The sequence below is a fragment of the Artemia franciscana genome, chromosome 19, assembly GCF_032884065.1.
Source record: "Artemia franciscana chromosome 19, ASM3288406v1, whole genome shotgun sequence".
Classification (NCBI taxonomy): Eukaryota; Metazoa; Arthropoda; class Branchiopoda; order Anostraca; family Artemiidae; genus Artemia; species Artemia franciscana.
In genome coordinates, this window is record NC_088881.1 from 22,595,697 (window position 1) to 22,615,506 (window position 19,810).

Here is a 19,810-nt window from a genome sequence, read left to right on the forward strand (position 1 = left end):
ATTTATAAAGTTTTTTAACCACACATGACTTTCTAGTTACAAAAGAGTGCTTAATGAGTCCAAGAGCTCAATTAGCTTTTGCAACCTGAGTGTGGCTGTGGAATTTTAAATCTTTGTCCACAATGATGCCTAAGTCTCTCTCCTTGGCAACTGCTTCCAACCAATCACACCCTATATGGTAGGGATGGTGGGGGTTGTTGTGCCCTAAGTGCAGTACCTTGCATTTACTTGCATTGAATTGTAGGGCCCAAGTTGATGACCAGGAGGATAGCCTGTCAAGGTCTATCTGAATGCAGGCTCTTTCTTCTTCAGTTTCAGCAGGCCCAATGAGCTTACAGTTGTCAGCATATAATGTTAAAAGGTTGCATAGATAGGTTGTACAGTTGTTAATATATATGCTGAACAACATTGACCCAAGGATGGTTCCCTGTTGAACACTGCTTATAACCAGGGAAGTGGAGGAGAAAACTGGATTGCCATTATTGTAGTATTTGTGTTGGATTGAACAAAGTCTATTTATTCAAAACCCAAGCACCTATAAAAAATGACAACAATAAGCTGGGGGTAAATAAACAATGTGCACACTAAGCAATTTGTAAGCAAGCATTATTGCATCTTACCTTAAATTACCTTAAATCGCAGCTTGGAGCGATATAAGGATTATCCATCCTTGTGATGCTCCATGAGAAAAAAAAAAAGAATTCGTTTGGTGTAGATTGTGGCTGTTAGATTAGACTCTTGTGGAGGACTCTGCAGCTTCCCAATTGTAAAGGAACTCCTGGCAGAGCCATTCCCTATCAAGGTGGGACTTGAACATGTCAATTGAAGTAGCAGAAACTGTTTCTTCAGAGATCTAGTTCCACATATTGATGATTCTTTGGCTTAAGAAGTGGCTTCTATGTCTACTCATGGAACGCTGAATGGAGAGCTTCAAAGAATGTCCTCTAGTACCAGAATGCAAGGGCTGTGCAAAGAGACTGGGAAGGGTATTTTTAGAGAGGATTTTTTTGGTTAAAATAATGTCACCCCTTTTCCGTCGGTATGTCAGCGTTGGCAGCTTCAAACGACGTAGTCTTTCTTTGTATGGAAATTTATTCATGTTGGTAACCATCTTAGTGGCACAACACTGGACATCCTCAAGCAACTTCCTATCTTTTTTGAAGAAAGGGGCTGCCAATGACATTCCAACCTCCAGGCGTGGACATACAAGCGCCTTATATAACCTCTTAAGAACTCTAGGGTGTTGGCTGGAGATGGTTCTTTTTATGATACCGAGGGTTTTATTTGCAGAAGATGAAACAGACTTAGCATGGCTGCTAAACTTTAATTGGTGATCTACAATAACTCCAAGATCTCTTTCATCGGAAACAGCAGAAAGGAAGTTGTCTTGAAGGAAATACTTATGATGCTTGTTATTTTTGCCAAAATGAATTACATGGCATTTGTCAACATTGAAAGTCAGAAGCAACATGTTAGCCCATCTTTCTAGACTATCAAGTTCTTTTTGAATTGATTGCTGGTCAGAGGGAGTAGCCGCTTTTCCAACTAGTTTTGAGTCATCAGTGTAAAGGGTAATAAGATTTGAAAGAAGGGTGGGTAATTCGTTAACATAGAAGTTGAAAAGTGTTGGTCCAAGAATAGTGCCCTGGGGCACGCCACTTAATACAGTTGTGGGAAAAGAGAAATGAGGAGTTCCTTGCAAATCAAAAACTCTGACACTCTGTGATCTTTCAGAAAGGAAGCCCATAATCCACTGTACAACACCTTCGTTGACACCTGCAGCCTTCAATTTGATTGTGAGGAATTCATGACAAACTTTGTCAAATGCTTTGGACAGATCAAGAAGAATCATGTTGACAGGAAAACCCTCATCAAGCAGTGTAGTCACTAATTCATATGTTTGGATAAGGCTAGTGTCCACATATCTACCAGATCTGAAACCATGTTGTGATGTGGAAAGGATATTATTGACCTCAAGATGTTCAATTAGAGCTTTATTAACAAATCTCTCAAGCACCTTAACATTCGCAGAGGTGATGCTTATGGGACGGTAATTCTCTGCTGAGTCTCTTCATCCCTTTTTATGGATTGGGGTTATATAAGATTTTTTCCAATCATGCGGTAGTTCCCCATTTTGAAGAGATAACCGGAACAACATGCATAGGGGGTAGCTGAGAGCTTTTCGGCACTCCCTAAGAAGACGTGGATGAACACCGTCTGGTCCCTTTGACTTATTTACATCAAGCTTCTCAAGGCTATTGAAAACCATTAATTCACCTACTGACAGATCAGGCATAGGGAAAAGCACTTCATACAATGGAGGATCTGGTGAGGAGGTGCCTGAATTTTGGGTAAAGGCAGAAGCAAATTGTGCATTTAGAATGTCAGCCTTATCTATTGGAGATGAGTGTAATACACTGTGGTCAACAAGGTCAGGAATAGTATGATGATTTGGGTTTTTAGAAGAGACATGTCTCCAAAAAGATTTTGGGTTTAACTTGATCTCAGAAGCCAAATTTTCCTCGTAGGCAGATTTCAGTTTTTTTACAGAATCTGTCACACAATTCCGTACTGCCTTATAAAATGACAGTGTCTCCTGGTTCCTCTTCTTCATATACCGTTTCCAAGCTCTAGGTTTATGGTTAATCAGCTTCTTAACTTCCTTAGTGAGGAAGGGAAGTGTTTTGGGCTGTTTCCTAAAAATAACCCTGGAATGTTTCTTTTCAAGAGCAAGAAGAGTTTTTTTGAAATTTAGCCACGACTCATTGATGTCACTGGTGATAAGCATTGACCAGTTTGCAGATGAAAGTTCCTGCTGTATTGCCTCATAGTCGGTGAAAGTCTGAGGACGAAATTTAGGTTGAGGACGACTATTTAGGGACAACACAGACAGAATAACCAGGTGGTCACTACTAGCAATTGGCAGTAAATAATCATTACGAATGAGGGAATCAGTATCACGCTAAATGACAAGGTCTAACAGCGAGGGATTCTGATCAGCTCTATAGCGTGTAGGCTTATCAATAGTCTGATGAAGAAAATTATTTGATATGCAAGATAAAAAAGGTGAGTCTCTACTATTAGATGAAATATGTCCAGTTCCTTCAACCCACTCAATTGCAGGAAAATTAAAATCTCCAGTGATTATTAACTCAAATGAGCTAGGAAGGGAAATTGAAGATGTCATTTCATCAATGATAGTTTTGAGGGCCAATTCACTATCTTCAAGGGAAGGAGCACTTGGACTTCGATAAACGCACCCAAGACGCAAATTTTTATTAGCAATGGAGATATCAAGCCATACACTTTCTATCAAAGATATATCAAGCATAGTAGGATTTACAACACTAACCTGGATACCATCTCTTACATAAACACCAACTCCTCTTCGACAATTTGAGTGCTCCAAGTTGCTAAATAGTTGATATCCCGAGATCTGTAGGGATGTTTCAGTAACTGCCAAAAAACTATGTTTCGGTAACAATTCAACAAAACTCGCAATATCTGCTGCTTCCTCCCTAAGAAGCACTCCGGATTCTAGAAGCTTATTTGTCAGACAGGCAACATTGCTTGAAAGAACATGGAAAGTATTTTCAGAAAGGGGCTTCTGACTCGGGAAATTTGGCTGTTGAGACTCAGAGGTAATATCAGATATAATACTTGAAAAACTTGAATCTGCTGAATTCTGACATGACATGAGCAAATTATTAGATATAACATTTGAATTAATATTAGCAGAAATAGCTCTTAAATTGACATGGGAAACATTTGGAGAAGGATTGGATGAAGCTTCACAAGAAATATCAACTGACGATTTATCAAAACGAAGCACTGGGGAAACAAAACTATTTACATGAGGATGCGATGATATAACTAGGTTTCCATCGTGGATTGCTTTGGAGGGGACCGGGGTGGCGCTTCCCAACTGCGATGAGCAGCCTCATTTTTTGGAACAATTTGGCCCTTGAAGATCATGAGGTTGGGCTCACCTGAGCTTATTCTTCTTTTCAACTCCTCAACTAAAGCCTTCCTCCTGTTTCTCTCTGTCTTGGATGCGTCACCACGAAATTGTATATCCTCGTGGAGCTCGCGGGAGTGGTTGATGATTGACCTTTTGATGTCCAGGCTTGGGATAGTAAAAAGGACAGGAGGAGGGCATGCAGATGGCAGAGAGTTAGTAGGGATCGGAAGTCTTCCCACATTATTGATGTGAACGTCTCTGAGTTTATACTTTTGATCAATATAAGACTTGATGAATAGTTGGTCATTGGGTTGTGGAGGGATCCCAAACACAACAATGTTAAGGGCTCTACGTTGTCTGTCCCTTTCTTCAGAAAAGTGGCGCTGGATCTCACTATCAAGATGCTGGGTAAGATTGGCTTTGATGCTTGTTGTCTCTTGAAGAACTACCGTCTGGACTTTGGAACGCATTTCAGAGAATGAGCATTTTCCGGACATCCGGGTTTCCAGTGCTGACACTTGTGATCTTATCTCACTGACAGTTTGTGAGATTTCAGCTTTTAATGATGTTTCCAAGTCTTTTAAAGATGCTTGGACAATTTCTTGAAAGGCCGCTTGAGATGGGATTTTATCAATGATCTCATTTTTCATGCTATTTATTGTAGCTTTTACGATATTCTCAACACTAGGATTTTGAGTATTAACAGATGTTGATCCGTATTTACATGCTGGGCACTTGATACAAATATCTACACGTCGGGAGATTTTCGTGATAAGCAGATATTCAGGTTCAGGCATGTCTAGACACTTGGTACATATCCACTTGTCACACCCATCACAAAGAATGGCATAAGAATCATTTTCTAATGCAATATTGCAGGCAAGACAATTGTCGGATCCTTTTTTCGGACTTATATGAGTCCTTTTTGGTCTTCTACTTGATGTGGCCTTAATTTCGCTAGGTGGCGGCATGATATGAGAAAAAAGCGCTGGAAAAAAATGCGGAGGAAAAAAACTTTCAGCCAACAGATATCAATTTATCACGGGGTTTTCAGAACTTGGGGGACCTGTGGGAAGCGCGGATACTCAAATCGCCTATCCCCAGCAGTTTAAGGATGGATATCCCGCCGGTACCAATACGGCTCTTCGTGTTTGTTATCGCTCTCTTCTGCACAGGTTTCCCCAAATGCAGAAGATAAACAATTCAGCTTACGTAATCTGTAGCTTTATCAAAAAAACAGATACTTCGCAAATTTAGACTGGCAACACTGTATATGTAAATAATTAAGAATGGGAAGATGTGCAATTCCCTGGAGAATTAAAATAAAATGAATTGCCCAAAAGTCTAAATATATCAATCACAGCACTGAGGTAGGTCCCTTAAATCATCACCTAGGGTAACACAAGACCAGGGAAAATGCAAAAAACAAAGAAAAACAGTTTTATCTCACAGTTTAATACATATATATCCAGGGTTCAAATTTATGCAGCCACATGGATTTGTTATTGTTGATGTTATTCCTTCTTCTTTCCTTCTTCCTTCTTCTTTTGAAGATAGTGCTTGCAAGGTCACATGTTGGGTCGCGTTGGGGGCTTTACAACATGCCCGCTTCTGGTGCGTTGTGGTGTGAGGTTGGTGGTCGCTAGCTGCAAGTATATGGTGCCCCTGACAGGTGATGTGTTTACCGCAGTAGGCTCAGCTGAGGTAGGCTTTGCTGACGTAAGTTCCACCGGGGATGATCCAGTGACTGTTGAAGGGGGTGGTAGAGCTTGGGTTTTCTCACTTTTGCTGGTGACGTTTTCTGTTATCAGCTCACTTTCAATGTGGGGTGTTTGGGGATCGTTGGCACTGTGGCTGGCCATGCCAGTAGTGTATGGGTGGTGGTGCAGGGTTGGTTGTCTGGATATGTGAATCCTGTTCCTTCTTAGTCTTGAGCCATCAGTTGTTTTGACAATGTAGGACCGTGGGTTGCTATGGCGTGCGGTTTTCTTTCACTTGGTCCATGTGTCATTTGGTTTTCGTTGGACAAAAACAGTGTCTCCAACCTCAATTTTGGGAAGGGGCTTTGCAGAGAGCTTTGATGTCTCTCTGCATCTGGAAGTTGGTGTCTGGGAGGTGTAGTCGATAGAGCGCATCAGCTACAGGTATGTCGGAACCTGGGCTGTAGATGACTTCCAAGTCATATGGCAGAGTTTGGATCATCATTCTCTGCAGCCGTGTTGGCGCTTGGTGTAGAGGTTTTGACAGGATGGTTTCCAGTGGTCTATGGTCAGTGGTGACTGTTACCTTCCACCCGTAGATGTAATGATGGAAATTTTTCAATCCATACACAATTGCATACATTTCTTTTTCGAGTTGCGAGTAGTTTTGTTCAGTCTTGCTGAGAGCTCTAGATGCGTAGCCACAAATGTTTCCATTGGTTGAGATCTCTTCCCCTAGTCTGTGCTTCGATGCATCAACTTTCAAGTCAACTGTTCAACTTTCATCAAGTCAGGCGACTGCTGTGGTCAAAGAAGTCTAGATTGTCAGTGATTGACTGCTTGATGGCGCTGAAGCATTCTTTGTGATGTAGTTTTCACTTGAACTGTACTTCTTGTATGAGGTCTCGTAGGGTCTTGTTTCTGGATGAGAGACTAGGGATGTATCAGGATAGGAAGTTAAGCATGCCCAGAAGGGTTTGGAGTTCTTCCTTGGTTGTTGGACTTGGCATTTTTTTGATGGTGTTGAGTTTTTCGGGGTCTGGTTTGATTCCTTCTTTGCTGATGATTCCAAATGTGCATTTTTCCCGATTGAATCTCACTCCTTTCTCCCTGGCGCGCTTAAGGACTGCATGGAGCCTATTGTCATGCTCTTCTTGACTTTTTCTGTATACAAGGATGTCATCGATGAGGATGCAGATGCCTTCCAACCCTTTGAATATCTCGTCCATTTGACGCTGGAATTCATCCTGTGCTGACACAAGACCAAATGGGTATCTTTTCCATCTGTATCTTCCAAAGACGGTGCTAAACGTCGTGTAGAATGATGACCGTTCGCTTAGCGGCAGTATCCAGTAGCCCGACTGGACGTCAAGCTTGCTTACGGTTGATATGCCGTGTAAGTCCTCTGTTGCATCTTCAAACGTGGGGATTGGGTAATGACGTCATCGGATTGCTTTGTTTAGATCCACAGGGTCTATACATAGGCGGACGCTCCCGTCCTTCTTTTCGACCATGACCATGGCGTTTACCCAGACAGTTGGCTCACTGACTTTTCCAATTATGTTTATGGCTTCTAGTCTGTCCAGCTCGTCCTTAAGTTTCTGTTTCATTGCTAAAGGTACTTTTCTCGCAGGGTAAACCGTAGGGACAGCATTTTCTTTTAGGTGGATCTCACATTTGTTTTCCAGGTTCCCGATTCCTTCAAAAGTGTCCTTGTACTCATTTACCAATTTGGAGTAAGCACTAGTCGTCCCGCCTTCTTTTTGGATGTTTAATATCAACTTGATCAGCTGAAGATCTTTGCAGGTTTTTAGACCCATGATTGGAGTTGTGTTGGACCTGACAATGTAGAATGCATGTGACTGTGTCTTTCCATCTTTGTATTGGCAGGTCAGGTGACTGATTCCCGCATAGGGGATAGCTGATCCACAGTAGCTTTTCAGTTTGTGGTTGCCCTTTATCAGGCCGGGTTTTATTGGCAATTTATTGTAATACTGGACTGGTAGCACGTTCACCTGTGCTCCTGTGTCGATTTTGAATTTTATACACATTTGCCCCTCAATGGATAATTCAGCAAACGTTTCATCTTCTCTAGTGCTGTTCTGTATTGTGTACAGGAACACTTAGTGTGTGTCATCTGCTGTTTCAGATATTGCTTCACTGTCCTCCACAGTATGTACAGCTTTCTTTTCTGCACTTCTGCAAACCTTTGCAAAGTGGTTTGGCTTCCTGCATTTCGAGCAAGTCCTTTGCTGGGCAAATATAGTTCTGTGAGTATGTTCCCCCGCAGAAGTAGCATTCTGGTTTCTTGGACTTGGGGTGTGGCCGACTTTTGGCAATGGAATTGATTTCCTGCTTGATTTCTCTGCCTTCGAAGGTTTTCAGCTGTGCTTGGGTTGTTTCGAATGCTCTACAAATGGTTACTGTTTGGTTCAGGGATAGGGTGTCTCCTACCGAGAGGAGTTTCTCACGTATTTTGGAATTGGCCACTCCGCCCACTATCCCGTCTCTTAGCATTTCGTCTTTGTCCGCGTAACCGCATGGTTTCACTAGGATTTTCAAATCGGTAATGTATTTGTCTATGCTTTCCTGCTTTTGGTCATGCTTTTGGTAGATGTATCGTGAGAAGACTTGATTTTTCTTTGGGGCTGCATATTCTCTGAATTTTGTGAAGTGTGTATCAACGTCTTCTTTTTCAGCCTCAGTTAGGTCAAATGTGCTGAAAATTTCTCTCCCTTGTTCGCCTGCCCAGATGAGAAGATATGCACATCGCTGTTTTGCTGTCTTTCTGGCAAGTGGTCCAATGAACATTAACATGGTTTTCAAATTTCGTCCATTCGGATTCTAGATTATCCGAGCTCCAGTTGATTCTAGGCGTTTCTGCATCCATCCCACTTCTGACACCATGTAGTATTTGCATCGGATTGAACGAAGTCTATTTATTCAAAACCCAAGCACCTATAAAAAATAACAACAAGAAGCTGGGGGTAAATAAACAATGTGCACACTAAGCAATTTGTAAGCAAGCATTACTGCAATTATCAGTGTAGATCATGACACGTTGAGATCTTCCAGTTAGGAATGCTCCAATCCAATAAATCACATCCTCATGCACCTGGTAAGCTTTAAGCTTTAGCATCAGGTATGAGTGTTCAACTTTGTCAAAGGCTTTGGCTTGGTCAAGTAAGATAATGTTGACCGGTTTACTTATATCCAAATTTTTAGTTGCATGATCATATGACTGAATAAAGTTGGTGTCGATTGACCTGCCCCTGAAAAATCCATGTTGTCTATCGCTAATAAGAGTATTTTCTTCTAAATAGTTTATTAGAGCATGGTTAATGATACCTTCCATGATCTTGCAAATGGCTGAGGTTAGGCTTACTGGTCAATAATTTCCTGGGTTATCCTTATCACCTTTCTTAAAAATTGGTATAATATTTGCTGTTCTCCAGTCGTTTGGTAACTGACTTTTTGGCCAGGGACATGTTGAATATTCTGGCAAGGGGGAGGGAAATGTGAGCAGCAGATTCTATCAAAAGCCAAGAGTGGAGGTTATTAGGTCCAGCAGCTTTGTTGGAGTTTAAACTTCTTAGTATTTTAATACATCTTCTTGAGTAATTATTACAGGAGGCATTGGGTTATGTACTGTTACAGGAGGTATGGTTGGGAGTGTAATAACAGGTGGCTTAGAGGTGAAGTTTGTGCAAAAGTAGGCATTCATGCAATCAACAATTTCTTTTGGGTCGGTAGTACTGGAGCCATCTGATTTTTTTAGCTTGTTGGTGCGTCAACAGGAAGGGTTGTTGGCTGTAAATGCGTTTTTAAATCTTGATATGTTACTTTCTATCTTGTAAAAAAAAAAATAGAAGTTAAATAATGAATGTGCTTGTTTTACAGACCTTTCACCCTCGAAGAGCTGTTGTTTATGTACCAGCCAGTGATAAAAGGAAAATAATCAAAAGTCAAACTCTCAATGCAGACACAATTGTTTTAGACTGTGAAGATGGAGTTTCCATTAATAAGAAGGTAAGGAAGTTTATTCATAGTATTACTGTTAAGTTTGTCTTTCAAAATAGTTCAGTTCAATTTTACTAGAAATCAAAGAGATAAAACATTGCCCTAACATAATGAAAATCATGCCTACCAACCAATCTCTTTGAAATATATCGTCAAGACTAGAAGCCTACTGGAGAAACATATGAATATAAGAATATTTATAAAAAATAATTTTCATGGTCCACTGAAATTGATGTTAGCAAGTACCAAAAGTAAGAATACCAAAATCAAATATCCCAATTAACCTTAAAGAAAAAAGTAACTTTATAATGCTAGAAAATGTTAATTATGGATGACTTAAAATACAAAGAAACCGGATCAAATATATATTTAATTGGACATATAAGAGCATAACAAGTATTTCAGCTTTAAAACAAGGTGCATCAATCAATCAGAAAATAAAATCAATAATAAAATCCATAAAATCAATCAGCCTATGATTTCTTAATCCAGTCCCTCTTCTGTTATAAGATCCCTCCTCTCAGGTACCTTATTTGACATTTATCTATTCACGAGTTAATGAATGGGGAAGGAGGGGTACAACAACAAATGAATTTTGAGAAGATTAAAACACTTAAATTGAATGTTAAAGAGAGGCTTTCAAAATTACAGCCATTTTCAGATTTAATTGTGCCAGCTTGAATCTAATTTTTACAGACAAATAAGGCTCCCCTTTTATATGCCTCCAGATGCTTCTTATTGGTCGAGCATGTATTCAATTGTTTCTGTGTAAATATAAACTAGTTTGCAAGTACCAAAAGTAAGAATGCCAAACCTGTAATACTGCTTTTGTTAAAATTAAAATGCTAAAATAGGAATCTGCTAGAAAGACATCGCAGGGGCTCAAATTGACGAAAATGTAGGGACTAAAAATTTTTTTTCGATTTTTTCATGGAAAATAAAGCATTATCAAAATCTTCAGTATTTCTGTTTGTTTTTTTTTGTCAATTTTCTAACAAAAACACCAAGAAAAGGTATTATTCGTAGACTTCCTGTCCTAGTTTATTCTCCTGACAAAATGGTGTCAATGTGCTCAAGGCATCGATGGGGGGCTCAGAATTATCTCCTCCGATACTTTTGGGAGGTGAGGCACAGACACAATAAAATGTTTTGCTGTGATTTGAAGAATTTAAGGAATTGCCTTAAGGTTTCTGCAATGATTCTACTACGACAATAGATTTGGTAGTTTTTGTAAAACTTCTGCAAGTGTACTTTTAGATCAATGATAAGTTAACTATACCAAAGCCAATGTGATTAATTTTTAACTATTGTAAGATCAAAATCACAAGCACAGGGGTCAGAAAGGATTGGGTATATAAGCTGTGACGTCCCCTCTGAATTTTCATCGTTTGAATTCGATACCCCTGCATAAGTGTATTAGTCTCTTTGGTTTCTTTAGTTATGTCTTTTGGGCAAAAATTTATTTCAGAGACACATTCACTGCCTTGTAGTAGCCCATAGTTAAACCAAATTCACTTATTTTGGGAAACTAATCAAAAAATTTAATCATAGAACAATGATTTTTCTATCGCGGTAAGTCAATAGTTTTCCCTTGGTTTATCTCCTTAATCTTTCAGTGCTTAGTAAAGGTAGCTTCTTTTCGTTCATAATGGTTGAAAAATCATCACTCATATGAATGCTATTTTCGCTATCAAGAGAAAATTGCTGCAAAAGGTCAGTGCGCCTAATAACAAACAGGGTAGCACAAGGCAATGAAGATGTGTGTATGTAAAATAAGGTAATGAAGATATGTGTATGCAATGAGGAGAACAAAAGTATGTGTGGGAATCAAGTTTGTAGCTGCTAAACTTCGAATTTATACTCACTTCATGAAACCTTATTGACAATTTAATTGATACCATTGATGTTTGAAGCTTCAGAAACAGTTCTATCAGCTTTGGATTCAGTGCATAAAGGAACTTAGCTCATAGTGTCAGTTTTCATAAGCGAAATATTGTTGTCAACATTTAATTTGAGACAGGCATTACAAACCTATTTACAAAAAGTGTCACAGTCCAGTGCATTTGGATTTCAGCAACTCTCCAGTACATTATGAAACACAGGGATCTTCATTTTCCCTGAGCATACGCATATTTGTATTCTAGTTTTGGGTGGTATATTGCTTCTTAACTATTAAGTTAACTTTAATAGTAATGTAAAACTAATCTTATTCAAGTTTATGACCTTATATGAAGCCTAATAACTCATTTTTGGAAGCTCCAGAAGTTGGCATCTAGACAATAACTGCATTATGGGGTGGGGGAACTCACAAGGTTGGTTCTAAGGACCTCCCTTCTTGAAAGATTGTATCTTAGGAATGTGTTTTTTCTAATCTTAATTTTTACCTCTTTGTCGAAATGTCCTCTTAAAGATGAACTTTTATGAACATATGCGCTAGGTAGTATCCCAAAAATGGATTCGTTTGGTCGGCACTCTAAACTTTTGTAAAGTTTACCATTGCAAAAAGTGTAGCTACGGGAGCATTCCCAGGAAGAAAAAATATTACATCATCTGTACAATCATTTTTACTACCTATTGTGGAAGTTGTATTATAACTTGAAGTTTTTCAATCAAAGTTATTTAGTTAGTCAATAAGAGATAAATTGGTGTTTCCACATGACCCACTGCAGATAAATGAGATCCAAAGAAAAGGAGATAAAGTGTTAGATGTACTCTTTGTTTTTGAGCTTGACATTAATCGTGAGTTTCGTCATTCTTGAAAATTAAAGCTTAACATCAGTTGCTTTTATTGTTGTCTGGGTTTTCAGCTGTGGAACCAGACGCTTGCTGCTGTTAGATGTTTTCATGGTAAGTTCTGATACACTGGTAAAAGGATCTTAACTGGTAAACGGTTCCTGGATTTGAAAAAATACCGTTCATATTTTTTCACCTAAAAACGAATTTAGGTAATTATTCCCGCCCCCTGTATCTACGTTCAGTGGTAGTTGTAAACCACCCAAGAATATTATAACTTGCTTCTGCGGTGTCAGTGTGTTTGTGATGGCTGTGTCTGCGTTTATCATGGCCCCCAGTCTTTTTTAAATATCGTATGTAGTGTGAACGCCACGTCGTTTTTGTCTCAGCCATTCTTACCGGCTTAGAAACCATATTAAAAATTTTTCTCACCATCTCATAAAGCACAATTTAAAGCATTCAACTGATTTTGTCTTTTTTACCATCCCTGTCCCGTTTAGTTTTCTGTCATTTCTGTCAATGATTTCTTTTGACGTTAATGGTAAGTTCAGATCCACAGGAAAAATGGGATTACAGCCTATATAATTAAACCAAGGCCAATATTAGCGTTGGTCTTGGTTGATCATTAGATTCTACATAGTTCTGATTCTGACTTTTTCCCATTCCATAACTGTAGTTTTAACCTTACACTCTATTTCCACGACGAATTATTTTTTTAATTCAGAAACTTATTATATGTGCGTTTGAAATTTATCTTTAAGAGTTTATTTTCAGGATGAAGCAAGGCAGAATATTTATGAGTTGTTTCAAAATTGGCCTGATTTCGGAAATAGTGAAGTTGCTGTTAGAGTAAACTCTGTTCAAAGTAAAATTTACAAGGAGGATCTAAAGGCTGTTCTTGGAGCAAAAAATTTACCGACAACGCTGTTCCTTCCCAAGCTTGACACAAAAGAGGAATTTCGCGAGGTATGCTTGTGAAAAATTCGAATATGCCTTATAGGAATTGTTTTAGTCTAGTACAGTAAAGAAATTTACTTCCGTAAAACGAATAGTTACTTCCGTAAAAGGAAAAATAAATAAGTTGTTTTAGTACAGTCATTTTGTTTTTGTTGGTTAGATTTTACTGGTTATCCTCAGCCATAAATTTTCGTTGTTTCAACCATAAGAAAAGCTGATTTGAATAATAAAAGGCTGAAAAAAAAGATTAAAAGAAAATTGACAAATTTGGAAGCGAAATTTCCAAGAGTTGAAAATTGATTACTAAAAACTTTAAAAAGTATTGACCATATTAATGAAAGGGCGATAATTAAAAACTTAAAAAAAGTAAAGAAGCTGATCAATTTTGCTAAGATTAATAAAGCAAGGAAAAGGTTAAAAAAGATTGGTGAACTGATGAAAACATTTAAAGTCACAAAATGGGTTATTCCAGTATAGCATAGAAAATTAATGGCCCGAATTACATATTTTGTCTTTATTCTGGACACATCTATGATTACTGATATTTTTGTTCTGAGTCTGAATATATTTGCATGTAGTTTTCCGTATCTCACTTAGAGATTCGGTATATTAAATTTACGTAAATTTATTATAAGGCACAAAATGAAGATAGGCCATTTATTGTTGCTCCTTGCTCAAGCTCAACATCAGTGAAAACCCTAAATATTAAATGGATTAAGAACTCACAAAAGAATGTCATCTACCATCGTAACTCAGTACTAAAACTATATAGTTGCAAACTAGATATAATTGAAGAATAAGTTGAAGGAATAAATTAAATACACTGTTAAGTAAGGGTATTTTTCCAACCACTATATCTTTTTTAATCGAAATTAACTCTTCGAAAGTATGTGTATCCAACCCAAGGGTGTTTTTAGAATTTTTGTTTGTTTTTTTTGGGGGGGGGGGGCTACGAAAAAAAAAACTTGAAAAAACGCAATAAAAATTTGTTTATATAAATTTTTGTTACGTTTTTGCGAGCCGGAAATTTTTTTTAGAGGGGGGTTCAAACCCCGTACCCTCGTCCCACCCCCGGATACGACTGTGAACGTGCACATGTTTCATATCTTTGTTCCAAATACCAGTTCCAGATTGAGGCTGCTCAAAGCAAATTTAAAAAAAAAGTTTAGGATATAGATATAGTTTTTGAAAAAGAAACAGAAATTTCATAAGTTGTTGTATGCATGTTTATCTTAGCAAATCAGTTATAAAAAGGATCGCATCTTTGTGTGATAACAGTAACAAACCGATCTTGAAAATCTCCTCTGGATTCTTAGTGGAATTTTTTTTTCAGCCATGCCCAACTGAACCAACCAATGACCTACTGAATCACCGTGGCCATAAACCAACTGAAATTATTTTTTCTGTTGTAGTTTACTGAGGAGCTTTTGACAATTATCAAAGAACGACCAGAGAAGAACCATAAATTTAATTTATTATCATATGTGGAATCTGCAAGATGTCTACTCAATTTACATGAGCTAGTTCGGTATGTCCTTGATGCTTCTACCACTAGTGAAAATTTATTGATGCAGGGACTTGTCTTTGGTTCTGATGACTTCTGTGCTGATATAGGTAATGACGTGTAATTTAATTAAAGGAAAAGTTTGAGTTAGTTTCATCAAAGAGTTTATTGAGAATCTTGTACAATATTTTGATAAGTTACATGAGTCTTATGCAAAGGAAATTACATTTGAATTTATTTTTATTGTTAAACAAAATGAGAATATATAACTCCGAAGACCACACTGTCTTCATAACTGTTAAACAAAATGAGAATATATAACTCCGAAGACCACACTATGACGAACATATGACAGTTCAAATTAGGGATGAAACCTTTTTATTGACAGTGAAACAAATATAAACATTTTTAACTGGATATTTCGAACACATATACAGTGTCCATCATCAGCAGTAAAACTAAACGACATTAATAAAAGAAACAAAATTTATACCCTATAAACTAATTACATATACTTTATTGCTCTTATTTTTTCCAATGCAACAGCGGAAGCAAATCTCCTTGACCTTTTCGGTTCGTTAGATTTATCTGACATATCAGGTGGACAGAGGTCAAATCTTTGAGGTGAGATGAGATGTACTTTATTTACTACTACTACTACTACTAATAACTCACTGCAGCACCAAGCCGCCTGAGCCCAACACAGCTACGCACGCTCCTCCTCCAACCTAATCTATTTAAAGCCTCCCTCTTTACACCCTCCCAGGAAGTTCCCTTTAAATCTTTATTTGTGACATCCTCCCAACCCAGACAACGACGATCTGCTTTCCGTGTAGCCCCAGACGGTTGGCCAAAAAGGACAATCTTCGGTAATCTGTCATCGTTCATCTGTAGAACGTGGCCTAGCCATCTCAACCTTTCTTTCACTGTAGCCCTAGAAAGCGGGATTGAACCATATTTTTCGTACAACCTACTGTTTGAAATACGGTCAGTCAGCCGGGTACCCAGAACAATCCGTAGGCAATTTCTCTGGAAAACGTCTAGTAAATTTTCATCTGACCTCAGTAAATTATCATAAATTGAATTCAATCCAAATTCACCTGTATCTCTGTTTATGGAATCATTCTTGAATAGAGTATTTTTTTTTTAGTTTCGATCGGTTCCCTGAAAATTTGCTTTAAACCTTGGTCCCTAGAAATCAAAGAAACATTTTCAAACAAAATCAAATGATTTGTATAGTCATAAATATGTTCCGATAGACCCGACGTGAAATCTTCAGGTTTGGAATTTTGCTTTAAGGATGATGAAATAGAATTATGAAGTAGTAGTAATCTCATTTTTAAATTCTGGTTAGTTTGTCCCACATAAGAGCTTCCACAATTACATGGGATTTTATAAATCCCACTTTCTTGCTCTGCGGAAGTTCGATCCTTTCCAGAATTTAAAAAACTAGCCAAAGTATTACTACCTCTTATAAGCTTATAAGCTACTTTTAAACCATTCTTTTCTAAAAATCTTTTAAGTTTTTCACTCAGCCGTGGAACATATGGTAAAGAACAAAAAAAAACTTTCTTTTCTGTTATTTCTAGGGTATTGTTAGAAAATTCTAGAAATTTTTTCCTTCTTTTCGAAAAAGTCTGACAATTAACCAACCTGGGTAATGGTTACTTATTAAAATTTCTTTTAACAACAATAATTCCTCCTCAATAAATTTTGAAGAGCAAGTCGCTCTTGAAGAATCTTTGAGGGGGCTATGGAAGAAGGGAGCCTCTAGGTCCGTGCCTCTTCCCCCGAAAAATTGGGATTTTTCGCAATTTTTCTATAATTTCTTATATCTAATGTATAAACTACCGTATACTCCCACCGTTGCCTACAGACAATAGGTGTATTTGATATATTTTTATATGCAGGTATATTTCAAAGCATAGGAGAGAACATTGAAAATGTTTCACAGTCCCCTGAACTATCCACTTAAAGAAATCCCCGAATGGAGTGGGAAGAGTTCATAAGGAAAGAACTGGAATTTCTTGAGAGGGAGTAAAGAGCGAAGCTTTGAATGGATTGGGGGAGGGGTATTTTGCGCAACTGTGTTGGTCTCATGCACCATAGTAATGCAGTACTTTGTTGGTAGGAGCAGCAGAGTAGTCCCTGCTTTCTGTCAAAAACGTGGGGATGTGGCGTTGCTGGAGGGAATGCGGGCCCACCTCAGTTCTCCAATGGTACAGATTGTTAGTCCTCATGTGACTCTGCTTCGAACAAGGTATAATATGCCTTTCTTATTGCAAAAAAAAAGTTAGTACAAACAGGGGAGTAGGGGCGTTGCAGGAGCCATTGGGTGACTTTAAGACTCTAATCGTATTGATGGGATGTTTTTGAATAATTTGTGTTTGAGCAACGTGCCATAGGCCCACAGTTCTACTAAAGAGATTTTTTTTTTTGTGAGAGAAAAGAAGGGATTTAAAGAGGACACGGCCCACTTTGATTCTTCAATCACATAGTTTAATAGTTTTCGCATAACTTTGGTTTAAACAATGTTCAAAGTATCTACTTTTTTCTAAAAAACTAGAGGAGAGTGGTTCTAAAAAGGGGAAGATAGTTGGAGGAACCACTGGCCCATTTTTGTGCTAGAAAACCGACAAACGAAGTTTTATATTGCTTAGTTAGAGCAGGAAGAATAATTTCCATCTTTTATTTAGTAATTTATGTTCTTTTTCAAAGTTTTCAATCTAAGACGAATATTGTGAAGCAGAATATTTGTATTTAAACTGGCCAAGCTGTATGGGCAGCTTTTTTCTACGTATAAATGCCAAAAATAAGTTATAAAATTCTTGCTTCATCACATTCTTGAAATTGTTTAATTTACCGTATTTTCAGAGTTATTTCTATTTAAACTATTAGTTGAAGCAATAAACAAGGCGTTGATGAGAAATTTGTAAAAGAAATGCATACCAGCAAATCAGCATTACTTTTGGATAGAGCCTAGGGATCCACGAATTCGATCCGGGGGACCGGGACGGGGTTGTTCTTGAAGAGACTCATAATCCAATAAATGAAGATTTTTTGATTAGAGTGAAGTAAAAACTTCCTTGTTATATTTTTTAGTAAATATATAGAATCTTGCGCCAAGATCACCAACAGTAAAGGGCTTTTAGTAATCGTAAATTTAGTGATGTACTTTTTATTTCGATTTTTTATTAAGTCATCTGTAAGGGATCTTAGGATTTTTCTTGAAATCCTTAGAATTTTTTTTTTTCTAAATCTTTATAATAGTCAAGTCCCATATAAGTATCAGTCGAAAATTTTATATACCCGATGTTTTTTTAACATGGTTTTCAGAATTTTTGATTTCCCTCGTCCCCGGTTCGCTTTTTTGCTAGACTTAGGCTAAGGTCTTTCAAAGATGGTGACATCTATGGTTGTGCGCTATAGGGAACACAGTAAAGAGTGAAGTGGCTTCCATTTACTACTTATTCATTACTTTGTTGTTGTTTTTTTTCCTTGCCTTTTCGTATAGAGACTTAGGAAGGAACTCCTTTCACTGGAAATTGAAAGTTTTATTGCTCTGTTTTGGATTTTCGATAAAATCTATGCTTATCTTGAGGAACATTCGCAGTCGCCAAATAGTATTATAACATCTATTTTCAACCATTCTTAACATCCTGTCTTCATTAAAATTCACTCAGCCAAAGATAAATTATTTTAAATAATTATATTTAAGTTGAGCTTAAAGTTACCACTAAACTTTATGGGCCTCAAATTTGTCTGATTTTCGGAAAAGAGACAAAAACACCCAAAATGGCAAGTAATCTTGATGAAGTTACACTGTCAAATCCAAGATATCAACAAATCCTATTGAAGAAGTTTCAAGTCCCTGACTAAGAACTGTGAAATTTTTCATTTTTTCCGAGAAGCATGATCACGGATGCATTCTTATTTGTTTGTAGGTTTTGTCTTCCTTTTTTTCCAGAGATGAAAGAAACATTGAGATAAGGCTCAATAGAACGGAAAATAAAAGTTCTAGTGGCCTTTTAAGTAATTACCACGTGGCTCAACGGGGGGAGGGGGAGGGGCAAAAAAGATCGTGTCACAGGAAAGTGGCCTTAATTGTGACTAGCAAGGTCTTAGGTCCTTTATAGAGGGACAGCTCAAGAACGTATGTCCCTAAGAACTTTCCAACAAGATGAAGAGAACCTGGCGATCGAATGTCTTCTCACTACGCATCAAACGTAATGTTCAACGTGAAAAATAGTACTGTTTTGTTGATTCTTACGTACGCAGTCTTTGAACAACTTGGACATACATGTCCTCGAAGAATTGTGAATATACTTTGCACAGGTCGAGTCTCGAACATTGAGATCCAATAACAACCAGCCAGCCTCTTATTGATTATACCATTTGCCAAAGCCAATGAAAATATTTGTGCCATATCTTGATAATAGAGATCATAGCTCTCACAAGTCAACCTTCCAGTGGTTCCTGCAAAATCAACGAGGAGGGCTCGTCCCAGGAATACCCTACGCTGCACATACCAATCTGGTCTACACTCTCTTAACACGCCTCTTAAACTCGACTGGGAAGATAAACTGGCTGTAGCAGGATATTGTAAAAACTGGAGGGCTCTCGTCGATATCTTTGGTGTTTCTGTAGCCACATGAGGATGTAAGTAAGTAAGTCTTTGGGGTTTAAGTAAAAGGGGTGGCTAAAATGGTGTTGGAGGGCGCTGGTTGTCCTCCATTCATTTTTACTTTAAAAAGGAAATTTAAACTTTCGATTCCCAATCAAGTAACCCCCCTCTGAAGTATCTATGACGACTCCTTTTGTGCAAAGTTGCCTGATGAAAACAAAATAATAATAATACATGGAAGTTTTTTCGCTCTTTACTTATAGTCTTCTGCCTACAATAATGATATTCATTCCAGACATTCTTGGCAATTT

At 37.9% G+C, this 19,810-nt stretch overlaps 1 protein-coding gene across 1 annotated transcript in view; it reads left to right on the forward strand.

Annotated features, from left to right (window-relative positions):
• The window catches only part of LOC136039437 (citramalyl-CoA lyase, mitochondrial-like), a 31,253-nt gene that overhangs the window by 1,712 nt on the left and 9,731 nt on the right, over positions 1 to 19,810 (forward strand). Inside the window, exons 2-4 of the mRNA XM_065723185.1 lie at positions 9,562 to 9,690; positions 13,189 to 13,380; positions 14,784 to 14,985. Coding sequence (XP_065579257.1) covers positions 9,562 to 9,690; positions 13,189 to 13,380; positions 14,784 to 14,985 — 523 coding nt within the window. The remainder of the gene's footprint in view (positions 1 to 9,561; positions 9,691 to 13,188; positions 13,381 to 14,783; positions 14,986 to 19,810) is intronic.